General features: G+C 39.0%; 1 protein-coding gene across 4 annotated transcripts in view; it reads left to right on the top strand.

The window, feature by feature from the left end:
• The window catches only part of itprid2 (ITPR interacting domain containing 2), a 109463-nt gene extending 97744 nt beyond the window's left edge, over positions 1-11719 (top strand). For all 4 annotated transcript variants that reach the window (XM_036577205.1, XM_036577215.1, XM_036577231.1 and 1 more), the window contains 6 exons: positions 258-373; positions 2096-2240; positions 4489-4554; positions 6225-6626; positions 10402-10531; positions 11310-11719. In XM_036577205.1, the coding sequence (XP_036433098.1) occupies positions 258-373; positions 2096-2240; positions 4489-4554; positions 6225-6626; positions 10402-10509 (837 nt within the window). In that variant the 3' untranslated portion in view covers positions 10510-10531; positions 11310-11719. The remainder of the gene's footprint in view (positions 1-257; positions 374-2095; positions 2241-4488; positions 4555-6224; positions 6627-10401; positions 10532-11309) is intronic.
• The last annotated feature ends 3188 nt before the right edge of the window (positions 11720-14907 follow it).

Below are 14907 nucleotides of genomic sequence, written 5' to 3'. Positions count from 1 at the left end.
TAATTTTTTAGTTCCCAGAAATTGCTAGAAAATCGTTAGTTTTCCGGAGAACCCTAGAAGGCCCTGAGGGTTCCTCTCTGAAATTGGTAATGTGCCAGCATTATACCACAAGATTTCACTTGCACTGGCATGAAAATAGAGCCCAAAATCTTACACGTATACTTAATATCAATAACTCACTTAATATCAATAACACTCTTAGTTATGGTCTTTTCCTGACCCCTCCCTCATTGCATTTGTCTTCTCTCTTCCCACAGGAGCTCCAGATGCGGCGCAGGAGTCTGAATGTCTTCAGGACTCAGATGATGGACCTGGAGCTGGCGCTGATGAGGCAGCAGTCCACGGTCTACCAGCACTTCAGTCCTGAAGAGAGGTAAAGACAGCAGACTTTAGGACTGAGGTCGTTGTGGGGGGAGGGGGGCGAGGGGGGCTGGTTCAGGATCTTTTACCTTTAGACAAGGCAAGTTTATTTATGTAGAACATTTCATACACAAAGACAATTCAGTGTGCTTCACATAAATAAAAGCAAAAGGAGCATCAGAAGAAAAAATAACGACTCAAGAGTGAAAAATAAAATATAAAGTGCTAAAAATATACAAAGTGCAATAGTTTATTAAAGCTAAGTACAAAGAGCATAAAAGCAAAATAAAAAAAAAAACATTTTAAGGGAAAGGGCTTAAGTGTTATTAAAATTAGCTTATTAAAGGTAAAATGCAGTAAGAATAAAGTGCGACTCTTACAGATTAATTAAAAAAAAGGCACATGAAAAGAAAAATATTTTAACCTGGATTTAAAATCACTGCATTTGAAGCTCATCTGAGATCTTTTAGCAGGTTGTTCCAGTTCTATGCAGCATCACAGCTGAACGCTGCTTGCTTTAGTCTAATCAGCAGATTTAGTTCATTTGTAGAGGAGTTGTTGTTCACGCTGTTCAGTTCTTCGTGCTTTTATCGACTATGTTGTATTAATTATGCAGTTACATAGTTAAATAATAGATTACATTTACGTGTGGTTTACACTCAGAGTCCACGTCTGACTTTTTGCCATTTGTTTTAATTGGTTCATATAAATCTCTGAACTCTGGTCTCACAGACTTTGGACTGACACTCTGTGACATTATCACATCTAATCTGTCTCACCACTACAAGCATATACAGCACAGTGATGAGAGGGGGCGCTATTCTGACACCAAAATGTGCACATTTGCACATGATTTGTGTGTTGTGTGTTTCTTACTCTGGTGCTAATTCTTATGTGTGTGTATATATCGCTGCTGTTGGAACAAAACCTCCAAAATGGTAACTTTACAGGAGAAGGAAAAACCTACTTTACTTTTAATGTAAGTCAATGGAACCAGACTTTTTTCCAAGTAATTTTGGGCCGTTTCTTTCTGTCTATTCATCATCAAATTTACATACAATGTAAAGACTAACGGACGTTCTCAAATTATGTCAAAAACCAAAAAACAACAAAAATGGAGATACAAGGTTTTGTTGTGACAGCAGTGATATACGCACAATGGTAGGAACTGATAAAACTGTGTTCACTCTATGGAAATCACATTGTTTTCACATTCTCATTAATCTGTTATATGTATTATATCATCTGCATTTTTGTATGTATATGTGTATATACTACTTATACTACTTCCATGCTGTTCTTGTTATTACCTGCATTTTGCTATGAATTTGAGCTAATTCTTTGAGAAAACTCTCTCTGGATCTTTTGCTTTATAACTGACAGAATTAGAGTTAAACACGCCTACAGCCCAGTGGACTTTCTCAGCAGTGCACATGTCCAGAGATGACCAGAGATTTAGATTTGGCAGATTAAACAAAAAAATCTATTTGGAAAACAATGTAAAAGTACATGTTTCTTCATGTGAAACTGAAGAGCTGTGTGATTCATCAATACTGTTTATTGACAATACTGACGATACTGACAACAGTGATCGGTAGTGTCTGTTGTCTGTGGCAACTACACCATGATTAAGCTTAACTCTTCAAGTTGACTCTTTAAGAAGCATTTGGAGAATCTCTCTGTCTCTGCTTTTCTGTTTCCTCTGTTTGTTTACGTTTGTTTGTTTATTTGTCAGAAGGGAGGCAGAGCAGCTGCAGAGGCTGAGAACTGCAGTCAGACAGGAGCTGCAGGAGCTGGAACTGCAGGTGGAGGATCGACTCCTGACCCTCAGTGACCAGCTGCGCTCGTCGTCGTCGTCCCGCCTCTGCCGCCACCCGCTGGTCAGTACCTGGAGTTACAACAATACAAATCCAGCTAAAGCTTAAAATATTTGTCCAACCCTGATGGGACCCACCTGCTGATATATTAGGACTGAGGTCGTTGTGGGGGGAGGGGGGCGAGGGGGGCTGGTTCAGGATCTTTTATCTTTAGACAAGGCAAGTTTATTTATGTAGAACATTTCATACACAAAGACAATTCAGTGTGCTTCACATAAATAAAAGCAAAAGGAGCATCAGAAGAAAAAATAACGACTCAAGAGTGAAAAATAAAAAAATAAAGTGCTAAAAATATACAAAGTGCAATAGTTTATTAAAGCTAAGTACAAAGAACATAAAAGCAAAATAAAAAAAAACATTTTAAGGGAAAGGGCTTAAGTGTTATTAAAATTAGCTTATTAAAGGTAAAATGCAGTAAGAATAAAGTGCAACTCTTAAAGATTAATTAAAAAAAAGGCACATGAAAAGAAAAATATTTTAACCTGGATTTAAAATCACTGCTGATGTTGGGTTTGGTTGGGTTCAGGCGTTATTTATCAAATATGTGTCGGGTTTCAGTTTGACATTTGTGTTCTCACAGCCCACCTCCCACTGATTTTACCCTCCATTTCTCCCTGTTTTAGCTTTTCTCCTTACTTTATTCTTTATTCCTATTTTCATTACCCTAAAACGCCCTTTGTTGTGGAACGCTGGAGTCATCCACTCAAGGCCTTAAGAAAACAGACAAAAATAAAACGGTGAAGCAAAACGCTAAAGTAGTGTAATACAGCCAAAAGAACACGTCTATGATTTTTAATATGTTCATTATATGATATGAAACATTTTATTTGTAAAGAAATAGAGCTAAAGGATTAAACAGAGAACAACACAGTATGCAAAGCTTATCCAGATAAAAAATGTTTGGGAAGTTGTTTGACAGCATTAATTGATGAATAAATTTATTAAAATGGACTTTAACCTTCATTTCAGACAGCTGATTATTTTATGATATGATATATATATTTTCCATTTGAATTATCCATGATCTAATGACATCTATTACTGTCACTACACGGTATGTTAGCCTTCACTATTGTTAAAATTCGGTGCTTTGGCTACACAGCTGGTAAAAGTGGCCCAAATCTGATTTTCTCACCAGATCCAACTTTTTTGTTTTGCTGTTCACATTATCCTTTAAATGTGACCTATATGTGACATTAGTCTGGACAGATCAGCTCCTAAACTGACCCGCATGGCGCACTCATCCAGATGTAAACAATCACGACTGCCAGCGAACGCCAGTCGCTCAGTTTCATCTTCACCAGCATCACAGGAGCCATCATGAAGCTTCACTGACTCACAGTTGGGCTCATCACCCAGAATGTGTTCGAGCTCGCCGTAAAAAGGGCGCGGCCACTTCTTTGGCTCGCGTCCTCGGATTCTTTTTGTTTTCAGACTTTTCCTTGATGCTGCAGCCTCGGTCTCCTGCGGCCGCCTACGACCCTTTCTTTCAAAAGCTCTTCAAACACGGAGGGTTTTGATAAGTGTCTTCTAATTTCTTGTACAGAAACATCAGCCTAAATGTTTGAGATCTCAGCAGCGCGAAATTATGACGAATGTCGAGTTGGATTGACGTAAAAGTTGCATGAATTCATACAGATTGGATTTCAGTACCACATATGAAAGCGTCTCAAATCGGAATTCAAAATGTCAGATTGTGTTTGTTGCTGCTCACACTGACACACATCTAAAGGAAAAGATCGGATTTGGGCCATTTTTACCTGCTGTGTGAACAAAGCCTTTGGGCCAGGGTGGGCCAGCGGGCCAGAATTATGCTCAGGTCAGGTTTGGACACTTTGATGTGGTTAGGATCTGGTACATTCAGAACTTTGTTGGGCTCGAGCTGAAAATTCTCAGGCTGTATTCAGGCTTTGACTAAAATTCCAGGCCCGATTGAAGCCCTAAACATCGATCCAGCGCCTTAGCTAGCAAACATTAAAGAGCAATATCTATTACAGATCACTGAACATGGTTTGATGCTAATTTGTGGTGTAAGCTTCCATTGCTTATTAGCTTCATTAGCCTTAATTAGCCATTAACATTTGAGAGGAAAGCAAGATTTTCTGCCAGACTGATGTCTTACTGTTTTTCTCCATTCAGCGTTTAAAGCAGTCACAGAAAGCACCTGAATGATTGATATGTGAAAATGAGAAAGTGATACAGGTCGTTTTACAGTGTTCATTTCACTGAGTGGCATATGTCCCCCCCACAGGGCATGATGAGAGGTCACAGCATGGACAGTCTGTCCAGCTCTTCTGCTCTCAGGGCCATGGAGCCGGTGAGTTATCATCACACACTCCCACACTCACTCATTCTGCTCTCTCTCCGAGCGATTGGACCTCTTAGGGCGGCTTCATGTTCACCTCACCTTTCAGAGATAGCTGTGTGCGAGAATATGTGTGTGTATGTGTGTGTATGTGTGTTTGTTTGTCTAAATTTTGTAGGAAATACCAGAGTAAATGTTTCATTTTTTAAAAAAACTGAAAAAGTAAAACCATTTCTTTTTGTATAAAACTTTGCGTGCGTGTAAAGATTTTATTCCAAGCAGTTTTGAAGCATTTTTATTTGTTTGTTCATCATGACACATTCACACATTGTAAAGAGTAGCTGGTGTTTTCAAATTATGTAAAACAATTGAAAAATGGCAAAAATATAGATGCAAGGTTTTCTTCCAACAGAGACTATTTGAGGCTTATTATTATTATTATTATTATTATTATTACATATAGGTGCTTACCACATGTAAGTATAAAGCATGAATGAGAGCATAAAAATCATGTGATTTTCATAGAACGAACAGTTTTATCACTGACGTACAGTGGGATCAGTTCCTACCATTGAGTGTGTGTAGTGTGTTTTGTGTGTGTGTGTGTGTGTGTGTGTGTGTGTGTGTGTGTGTAAATATAACTCTTATCAGAACAAAACCTTGTATCTCCATTTTTGTTGTTTTTCATGATGAATGGACCAAAAGAAACGGCCCAAAATGACTTGGTGGGGGGGGGGGCTGAGTCTGGTTCCATTGACTTACATTAAAAGTCAAGCATGTTTTTTTTTTCTATCATTTTGGAGATTTTGTTATCCTTTGAGAGTTGGAGTCATTTTCAAGGTTTTGGTCCGACAGAAGCGATATACAGTATTGCACGCACCTTAAAAATTAGAAATAATTATTAATTAGTTAATTATATGGGCAGTATGTTGGGTGTCTATTTGCTCAAAATAAATACTAATATTAGAATGAATATAAATAACATTAATACAGTAAGTAGTGATAAGTAGTGTAGTCAACAATGAGGTGAAATCTGGAACCAAACTTTGCTCTTCAAACTAGCTCACAAGTTATCATCATTATCAACATTTTTCAAAATACATATGCTTGTTACTTTTTTTCTGTATTCATGTTTACTTGCATTTGTTCTAAATTGTTCAATGTGCTTAGATGCCTAAAACAGTCTCATTCAATCTGGTGGATTCTTGTTACAGTGGAGGCTATCAGAGGGAACTGGAGCTCCACCAAGTTGTTGCTTTTGTTAGTTTGCTACTTGTTGATTTATACATAGGTCTCCCACTAACGCTGTCCAGTGTAGTGTACTGAAGGTGCTGATGGTTTCACTTTAAAAGCCATTTAAATGAGGACTACAATTGTGGCTTCTATCATAGCAACATACAGCACGTTGCAGCTGGGCTTCAGCTTGGAAGTGTGTGAATGTTTTGAATGGTCAGACTAGGAAAACCAAAACGTTGTATCTCCAAAATGGAAGAAAAAATGTCCTTATAAGTTCTTATAAGTTAACATAAAGGTGTTTGCAACTTATATCAAGTACTGAAACAACAAAAATGGAGTTACAGGGTTTTGTTCTGACAGTCACAATATATAAAATACATATTTTTGACCAATAATCCTGACATTATATAAAAAAGCATGCGTTTATATGTTTCCTGTCTCCTCAGATGACCGACCTCTTGCGGGAGCAGCTGTATCTTCAGTCTGAGCTGGGTTACGATGGATCTGCCACCCCCATCTCCGGCCGCTCATCCAGAGCTGAAAGTCCATCCAGATCCACCAGAAATTCTGACCACTACTGTCCTTCCCCACAGAGAGGAGGCCTGTACCGTGCCTCCGTCAGCATCACCCCCACTGTCCCTCGGAGGCCTGGAGTGGGGCTCGGTCAGCCTCCACCAGCAGAAAGCCAAGAGCAGACCATGAGCCCTAATCCGTCCGAGGGCAGAGGTCAGAGAGGGAGTTTTAGCGTCTTCTCTCAAGAGGACCAGGCGAGCACAACTAGTGAAGATATTCAGTTTCAGGACGAGAGAAGAGGGGGAAACGCTCACCTGCAGCAGCTCATCCAGGAGGTGAGATTCCTTCACTTTCCTCCTTCTTTTCTGTTTATTACCTTACAGCAGGGCTCCAGCTGACCATGATTTCTGTAGTTAATAATAAGCTAATTGCAGCATCATGCTTTCTGCAGTTTCCCTTCAATGTCCCTCCACCACAGTGGCATCGTTTAAAGTTCAAAGCAATTTTTTCTTTTATAGTGCAGTGAAACAGTCAAAGCCATTTAGCCCCCTGTCAAACATTTGTACACCCACTGTCTCCTCTGAAAGGCCAGTACGCTGAAGACATTTGGGTTTGAGATCAAAAGATAAATATGAGACAAGAAATCAGAATTTCAGCTTTTATTTCAAGATATTTTCATCTAGATGTGTTAAACACCTTTGGCGTCAGACCAACCAGTTTTAGGTAAACCAAAGTATAGGAACAAATGGTCTGAAAGTGAATTAAAGTAAATAACGCTTAATATTTGGCTGCAGTTCCCTTGCTCGCAATAACCGCATCGAGCCGGTGACCCGCTGACGTCACCAAACTGTTGCGTTCTTCTTTTGTTATGCTTTTCCAAGCTTTTACTACAGCCTCTTTTAGTTGTTTGTTTTAAGCAGTTTCTCCCATCAGCCCCCTCTTCAGGAGGTGTAATGCATGCTCAATCAGGTTCAGGTCTGGTGATTCACTTGACCAGTCTAAAACCTTCCACTTTTACTCCCTATTGAAGTCTTTTGTTGTGTTGACAGTTTTGGGTAACTGCCTAGCTGCATGATGAAGTTCCTCCTGATTAGATTGGATTAATTTCTCTGTAAATTGTCAAACAGAAGTTTCTGTAGACTTCTGAATTCACCCTGCTGTGGCCATCATCAAAAAAGATTAGTGAGATTAGTCTAGAAGCAGCCCAAGCCATGACACTACCTCCACCATGCTTTACCTGTGAGCTCGTATGTTTTGGATCATGAGCAGATCCTCGCTTTTGATATCTCGCTCTGTGTATGTTGTTGGTGATGTAACTGACTGTTGATTTTGGGTTTTTCTTCTGCAATCTTTCTGTCATCAACTGATGTTGTTTACCTTAGCCGACCTGCGTGATGTCTGGTTGTTAGAACACCGGTGGTTTCTTTCTTTGTTGTATTGGCTGTGCCCAATGTTTGTATAGTGTGATCGATTTTTCCCTCTTTTCTCAGCCCGAAAATGGCTTGCTTTTCTCCCATAGACAGCTCTCTGGCCTTCATGCTGGTTTATCCTTTTTCACAACAAATGCAGTCCTCACATTCAAAACCCAGGGCTCAGACCAAGAGTGGACATTCAGGGTTATTAATTGTTTAAACTGTCATTGTAACAGGGCACCTCTGGGCAGAGAGAAACACCTGTCAGTCACATGTTCCAGTATTGTTGCTACCTTGAAAAATGGGTGGGGTTTAAACAAAAGGTGCTCTGTTTTAAGTTGTTTATCACAGCTAGATATGAATATCAGGAAATTTTGAAATTCTGATCTGTCGTCTTACATTTATGTTGATCTCAGACCCAAATGTCTTCAGTATATAACAAAAACAAAATAATTGACCTTATTGTCACAATACTTTGGGAGGAGACTGTAGCTTTCAGAATGTTTTTGTATCAGTATTTGGGACTGTGCTACCTCGGGAATAACTGACTGAGAGACTGATCTGGAATGAGTGTATGTTTTGCTCCCAGGCGGCTCTGGTGAAAATGTTTCTGGTACTTTTCATGTCATTTGAGAGTACGTCCTTCACAGCAGTACTCACTGTTTCCCTTCATTTCCCCTCAGTTCTGCGCAGTTTTCACTCCTCTGAACAGAGTTTTACTGTGTTCTTGGCGCCGTGTTGGAAAGGTTCTCGCTCTGTGGTGACGAACGAGGTGACAGGGTAACGTTTGACTGATTAGCTTGTGAAATATCATTCATCAGCTCAGGCTGATTTAAGAGCTTGGCCTGCTTTTACAGAGAAGCTGGAATGGAGTAGTCCTTTCCCCTTAGAGTACTGGCTAACATTGGAGCCTGTGAGGTCAGTTTAAACTAATGAATTGGCAGGACTGTGTGTGTTGTGCGTTAGATGTTCCTCATCAGTGTGTTTGACACATCTCCCTACATTCTGTTCCTCCCCTACTCTCTCTCTCTCTCTCTCTCTCTCTCTCTCTCTCTGTAAATCAGTCTTATATCTGTTCAGCAGTTTTTACTTCTCGTAGTCTATATGTCCAAAAGTTTGTGGACACCTGCTCCTCCAGCGTTTCTTCTGAAATGAAGGGTATTAATAGTGAGTTTGTCCCTCTTTGCTGCAGTAACAGCCTCTACTGTTCTGGGAAGGCTTTACACTAGATGTTGGAACATTGCTGTGAGGATTTGATTGAGCATTAGTGAGGTCAGGTACTGATGATGGATGATCAGTTCTGGATCTCCAGCTCATCCCAAAGGTACTGGATGGAGCTCCATCACTCCAGAGAACAGAGTTTTACTGCTCCACAGCCCAATGCTGAGGGGCTTTAGACCCCTCTAGGCCACGCGTGGCATTGGACATGGTGACCTTAAGCTCATGTGCAGCTGCTCTAGAGTGTCCCATTCTATTGGTCAGTGCTTTTCTATGGAGATTGGACAAGTTGTATGTGTTCAAATGAACACCTGTGTCAGCAATGGCTGACCTTAAAGTAGCTAAATGTACTCATTAGAAGGGCTGTGTGGTATCTGTGTAGTGTACAGACCTCTGAAGTCATTCTTAAATCATTCGTCATCCCCGTATTAGGAACTCTGATGGTTTTCTCTATAGTGCAAAATTATGGGGCTTTCAAAGTTCATAGCTGTTGCGAGAAACTAAAAAAATGCCCCAAAGCCGATACTTTTTGTCCCGTGTCACTGGATCCGCTGCATTAAGAGATCATTTATCATTTATTTATATGCTCCTAGAAAGCAAACGCTTCTGAAAGATGTCATATGAAAGCAAGTCTACTGTTAAACCTCAGCACTATTACATGGTGACACCAATTATTCAAACTGTGGCCTTAATCTGTCAAACCTTCTTAATCACTACATTTGACGAAGCTTGCTGGTTTGGGTGCGATATTTTGGTGTGGTCAGTCTTATGATGTCAGTCCATTGTGGAGTACTTCTTAACGGCCTCATGTCAGAAGATCTGAAAAATAAGATACATGGGTACGGCAAAACATATCGGCTTTGGGGCATTTTTGTTCGTCACAGCAGCGATTTTTCCAAAACTCCATTAATTTTCCCCATAGAGAACAATAATAAGACACCACACCTTCAGAGGTCTGTTATTAATTTGACGTGGACAATACAGCAAAAATCTAGCTTCATGATATTTCATGATACATGATATGCATAATGATATCTAGTTTTTCTCAAGTTTGATCTGTCAAAAAAGCTGCAGTGGTCTCACATTAAAAAACAGACTAACAATATCTATGAATACAGTGATTTTTATTGAACGGTTTACATCCTGCGCTGCACTAAACCTAATAAAACAGGACTAATTGTGATGTCTTTGTAATGAAATATGCAATTGTTCCATGTTCTTTGAGCACTAATATCCATGATTAACTCAGAAAAGCATATTGTGACCTAAATTATTACCATAAGGATAAGTATCATCACGTGTCCCACCTCTACTATTAATACATTTCGAATGGTATGTTTAAGAACGTTAAGTAGGATTCATAATGTGATTAATTTATAGTTTTGTTTATAGTTCCATCATGTCTCTGCAGTAAAACTGCATTTTCATTATCAGTAGAGCTGCAGTCTGATGGCCGCTGTTTTATCTCTGGTATTCACAGATAAAGCAGAGTCTCGCTGAGGAGATCAGACAGGAGATTGTGAATGAGCTCCTGGCTGCAGTATCACCACGGCGATCTCCCGTAGTGGCAAGAGAGCCGCCGGCGTGACCATGGTGATGGAGAGGAGAAGGTGAGTTTTACTGAAGATGCACACACTGCTTCACTCTCTCCTGAGCTCCATCCATCTATACCAAGTGTATATATATGTATATATATATATGTATGTATATATGTATGTATATATGTATGTATGTATGTATGTATATGTGTGTGTGTATATATATATATATATGTATGTGTGTGTGTGTGTGTGTGTGTGTGTGTGTGTGTATGTATGTGTGTATATATGTGTGTGTGTGTATATACATATACATATACATATCTTATCCTTCTGGGTCATGGGGGGAGCTGGACCCATATGGTGTATATATGTTGGTGGAGTTTTGAGCATTGATATTTCTTGTATGTGATATTATATTATAAAGCTTATTACCAATAACATCATGAAAAAAGGAACATTTTGTTTATTTTTGTATGCAAAAGTTTAAACACCCCAATCTGATTACTTTTCTGTAAATTGTTTTAAGTGAAAATAAATAAAGAATAAAATTAAAAATGCTGCTGATTTTGTTCATTTTAGTGCATTTTGTTTACTCGGGTTTATCATATTGGAAAATGTGAAATATGAAATACTTTACAGTGACAGTGTTTGTTGTAGTAACAGGAACTGTGCATTAAAATATACAGAAGTGTTTTCATTGTCAACAAAACATGTTAATTGATCAGGGGCGTCCAAACTTTGGCATACGACTATACATCTGATCAATTTAATCGACCTTTAGGCCAGTAACTGTGAGTTAGCTGCATTAGTCGCTGTGTGGCTGAATGTTTTTGGTTTCCCTCCGCAGCGGCCGAAGAGGAGGAGTGCTGTGAAAGTAAAGTCTGAGCGAACACTGATGAAGCCGTGCACTGAGATCAGCTCAACGTCGCCCCTGCATCCGCCACACACTACTGCAGAAACCCCCCCCCCACTCTATCCACACCATCCGCTCCCACTTAAACACAGGGGTCTAGCCAACCTTGCACTACTGCAGCAACATCCTACAGCTACAGCAGAAACGTCCCACAGCAACAGTAACAGCTACAGGAGAAACACCCATCCACCCTCAAATCCTCCAGCTGCTCCACCCTCTGAGGCTTATCTGCACTGCAAAAAATAACATTTTGTCAAGTAAAATTATCTTAAATATAGTCAATAAATCTAATATTTCTCCTATTGAGATTGTTGTAAGCTTACTTTAAGATTATTTAACTTATTTCTGGACATTTTTACTTGTTTTCAGTAATTTTGTTAAGTAAAATGATCTCACTATATTGGCAGATAATTATGCTTGTTTTGAGAAATGTGCTTGAGACCAGCAACATTATCTGCCACTTTAGTGAGATCATTTTGCTTAATAAAATTACCTAGAACAAGTAAATAATGTTTAGAAATAAGCTAGATAATCTTATCTGTGCACACCCATCTCATGGGAAATATTAGATATTGTAACTAGATTTAAGATCATTTCACTTAACAAGATATTATTTTTTGTAGTGTGAGTACGGGGGTCGTCAATCGTTTGGAGACGACTAGCTTTTTTCAACTGTTCAATACAAATGAGCATATTTTCATTATAGATTTGTCAAAGCTTAACAGTGCCGACCCATGACCATCAGAGCTGGACCTTCAGTTTGAGCCATAAATGTCAAAACTTCTGTCTAAAATGAAGAAAATACACCTCGACTGTAATTTCTACTAACCTGATGATGAGATTTTAGTAGTATGATGGCACTAAGCTAACGGTGATGCACATTAACATTTTTTGACCATTGGATATTTGAAGCTTGTAACAGATGTATTTTACCTTGTAGCAGTTCTACAGTAACTCTGCCAGAGAGCTGTTTCCCATCTGACTGAAATCCGTACTCACAGTCAGTGATGTATCTAGAACTTTATGAAGAACTAGAATTTTTTACAGTGGGTCCCGCCCACTATAAATAAAAACGTGATTGGTTTATTCCAATGTGGTAAATAGGCATCAAGTCCGTCTACTAAAGTTCCAACCAATGGGAGAGCTCACATGGCTGAATCCACCTAGATCCCGCGAAGAAAAAAAAATCCCGATTGGATCATTTTCCATTGAGCGTTTCACGAATTTAAGCCTTTTGTTTCCAACACTGCAAAAATGGCATCTTGTCAAGTAAAATTATCTTAAATATAGTCAAGAAATCTTATATTTCTCCTGGTGAGATTGTTGTAATCTTAATTTTAAATTATTTACCTTATTTCTAGACAGTTTTTACTTGTTTTAAGTAATTTTATCAAGTAAATAAATCACTATATTGGCAGATAATTGTGCTTCTTTTAAGAAATGTGCTTGAACCCGGTAACATTATCTGCCAGTATATTGAGAGAATTTTACTTAATAAAATGACCTAAAACAAGTAAATATTCTCTAGAAATAAGATAGATAATCTTATCAGTGCACACCCACCTCAAAATGGGAAATATTAGATATATCGACTAGATTTAAGATAATGTCACTTGACAAGGTACTATTTTTTGGAAGTGAACCAAAGTTTAACAGTGAAATGAGGATTAGAAGCAGAGTTAAAATACAAGTTTGGTGATTCTGTTAAACAAAAATGAACTGAAAATTCCAGGTACTTTTTTATTTCACAGAAATCGGCCTTCTTCCTCAAAATGAACCTTGTTAGTCTCAAAATGTTACTTTATTGCAAACAGACAAGGAAAACATGCTCAGTTGTATTAGCATTTTGAAAAGCTAGAACTTTTGTCAGGCACTTTATGTTCTCATCCACCCGCCTTACCTACTTAAACTCTCCAACGGGGCTGAAGAAACATCCAGCTCCACCACTCCTGAGCTGGATCTGTCTTGAGAAGCCTCCAACCAGATGCCACACGCTTATAAATAGAGGTTCTTTAGTGGTTCTTAGCTTGGATGTACAGGCCTGGGAGAAACTTTGAATTGGTGTAGAACCTTTACATTATGGGGAGGTTCTTTGAACTTTAGAAAAGATTCTCGTACACAGCAGAGGTTCTTCTGAGAACCATCCATGTAAGGTTTTTTTAGGGAACCGAAAGTGGTTCTATGTCCCTTTTTAGTTCTTGGTATGTACTGTTGGTGCAGCCAGTTATCCACCCCAACAGAATCAATGTTCCACTGCAAGGTCCATCATGTGGGATCTTCCTGAGGAACCTAAGCAGACACTGTTCCACAAAAGCATTATAGTGTTCTTCAATCTTCTTATGTGCTTACAGAGAACGTCCTGTTGATCTATCCATGATCTTTTTGTGGTTTTTTTTAAGGAACCTGTCCCTGATGTCTAAGCAGGGAGAGGCTGCAGCTGAGTTTTGTATGGTACCTGCATTTTTCCACTGTAATTTCTGGGCTGTATTTGAGTTTGTGATTACGTTTGTGGGACCACTTGCATGTTATGCTAAGGTGAAGGTGGCCAGGCTTGCTGATGATGATGATGATGATGATGATGATGATGATCGCACTGTGGGTGATGGTGAAAGTGTTTTGTATGTGCGTATGTGTGAATGAGCGCGAGTGAATAATTGTCTACTGTAATCCAACTATCTTCTAATGCAGCCTCTGTGAGGTACTAACCGTGCAATATGTTCCACTTTTTCAACTTGAACTGACCGGTCACACCTGCTGTTTATAGGCCAGCCACTTTAGAGAGGACAACAAAACCACTTCAGTATAGAGAGGCGTTAGAATTAAGGAGGCCTTAATAAGCCAATATCTGCTGACTGGCTGCTCATTACTACACTCTTAATATAAGATGGACCTTCAGTGGTTTTTAGTGAAGAAAATGGTTCTATATAGAACCATGAAGACTCAAAGAACCCTTTGCATGATTAAAGGGTTCTTTGCATCATGAGAGTGTTCTTCAGATTGGTGGAGAATGTGCTATAGTTGGTTCTATATTGAACTTTTTTGAAAAGGGTTCTGTATAGCACCCAAGCGTTCTTCTATTGTTACGATGTCAAGCTTGTTACAATAGAAGAACCCTTTCGGGTGCTATATGAAACTCTTTTCAAAACGGTTCTGTATAGAACCATCCACAGCACATTCTCCATCAATCTGAAGAACGCTTTCATGATAACACTTTTTACAATATTGTGCATTATTGAGTGGTACTGTGTAGAACCATGAACACTCAAAGAACCCTTTGCACAATTAAAGGGTTCTTTGCATCGTGAAGGTGTTTTTCAAATTGATGGAGAATGTGCTGTAGATGCTTCTATGTAGAGCCATTTTAAAAAGTGTTCTATGCAGCACCAAAAACGGTTCTTCTATTGTAACAAGCTTGACATCATAACAATAGAAGAACCTTTTTGGGTGCTATACAGAACCCTATTCAAAAAAAGGTTGTATATAGAACCATCTGTAGCACATTCTCTATCAAGTTTATAAAACCCTTTCATGA

This window comes from Colossoma macropomum, unplaced genomic scaffold, assembly GCF_904425465.1.
Source record: "Colossoma macropomum unplaced genomic scaffold, Colossoma_macropomum, whole genome shotgun sequence".
Lineage (NCBI taxonomy): Eukaryota > Metazoa > Chordata > Actinopteri > Characiformes > Serrasalmidae > Colossoma > Colossoma macropomum.
The sequence above is the reverse complement of the archived record's forward strand: the minus strand, read 5'-3'. Positions and strand labels throughout refer to the sequence as shown.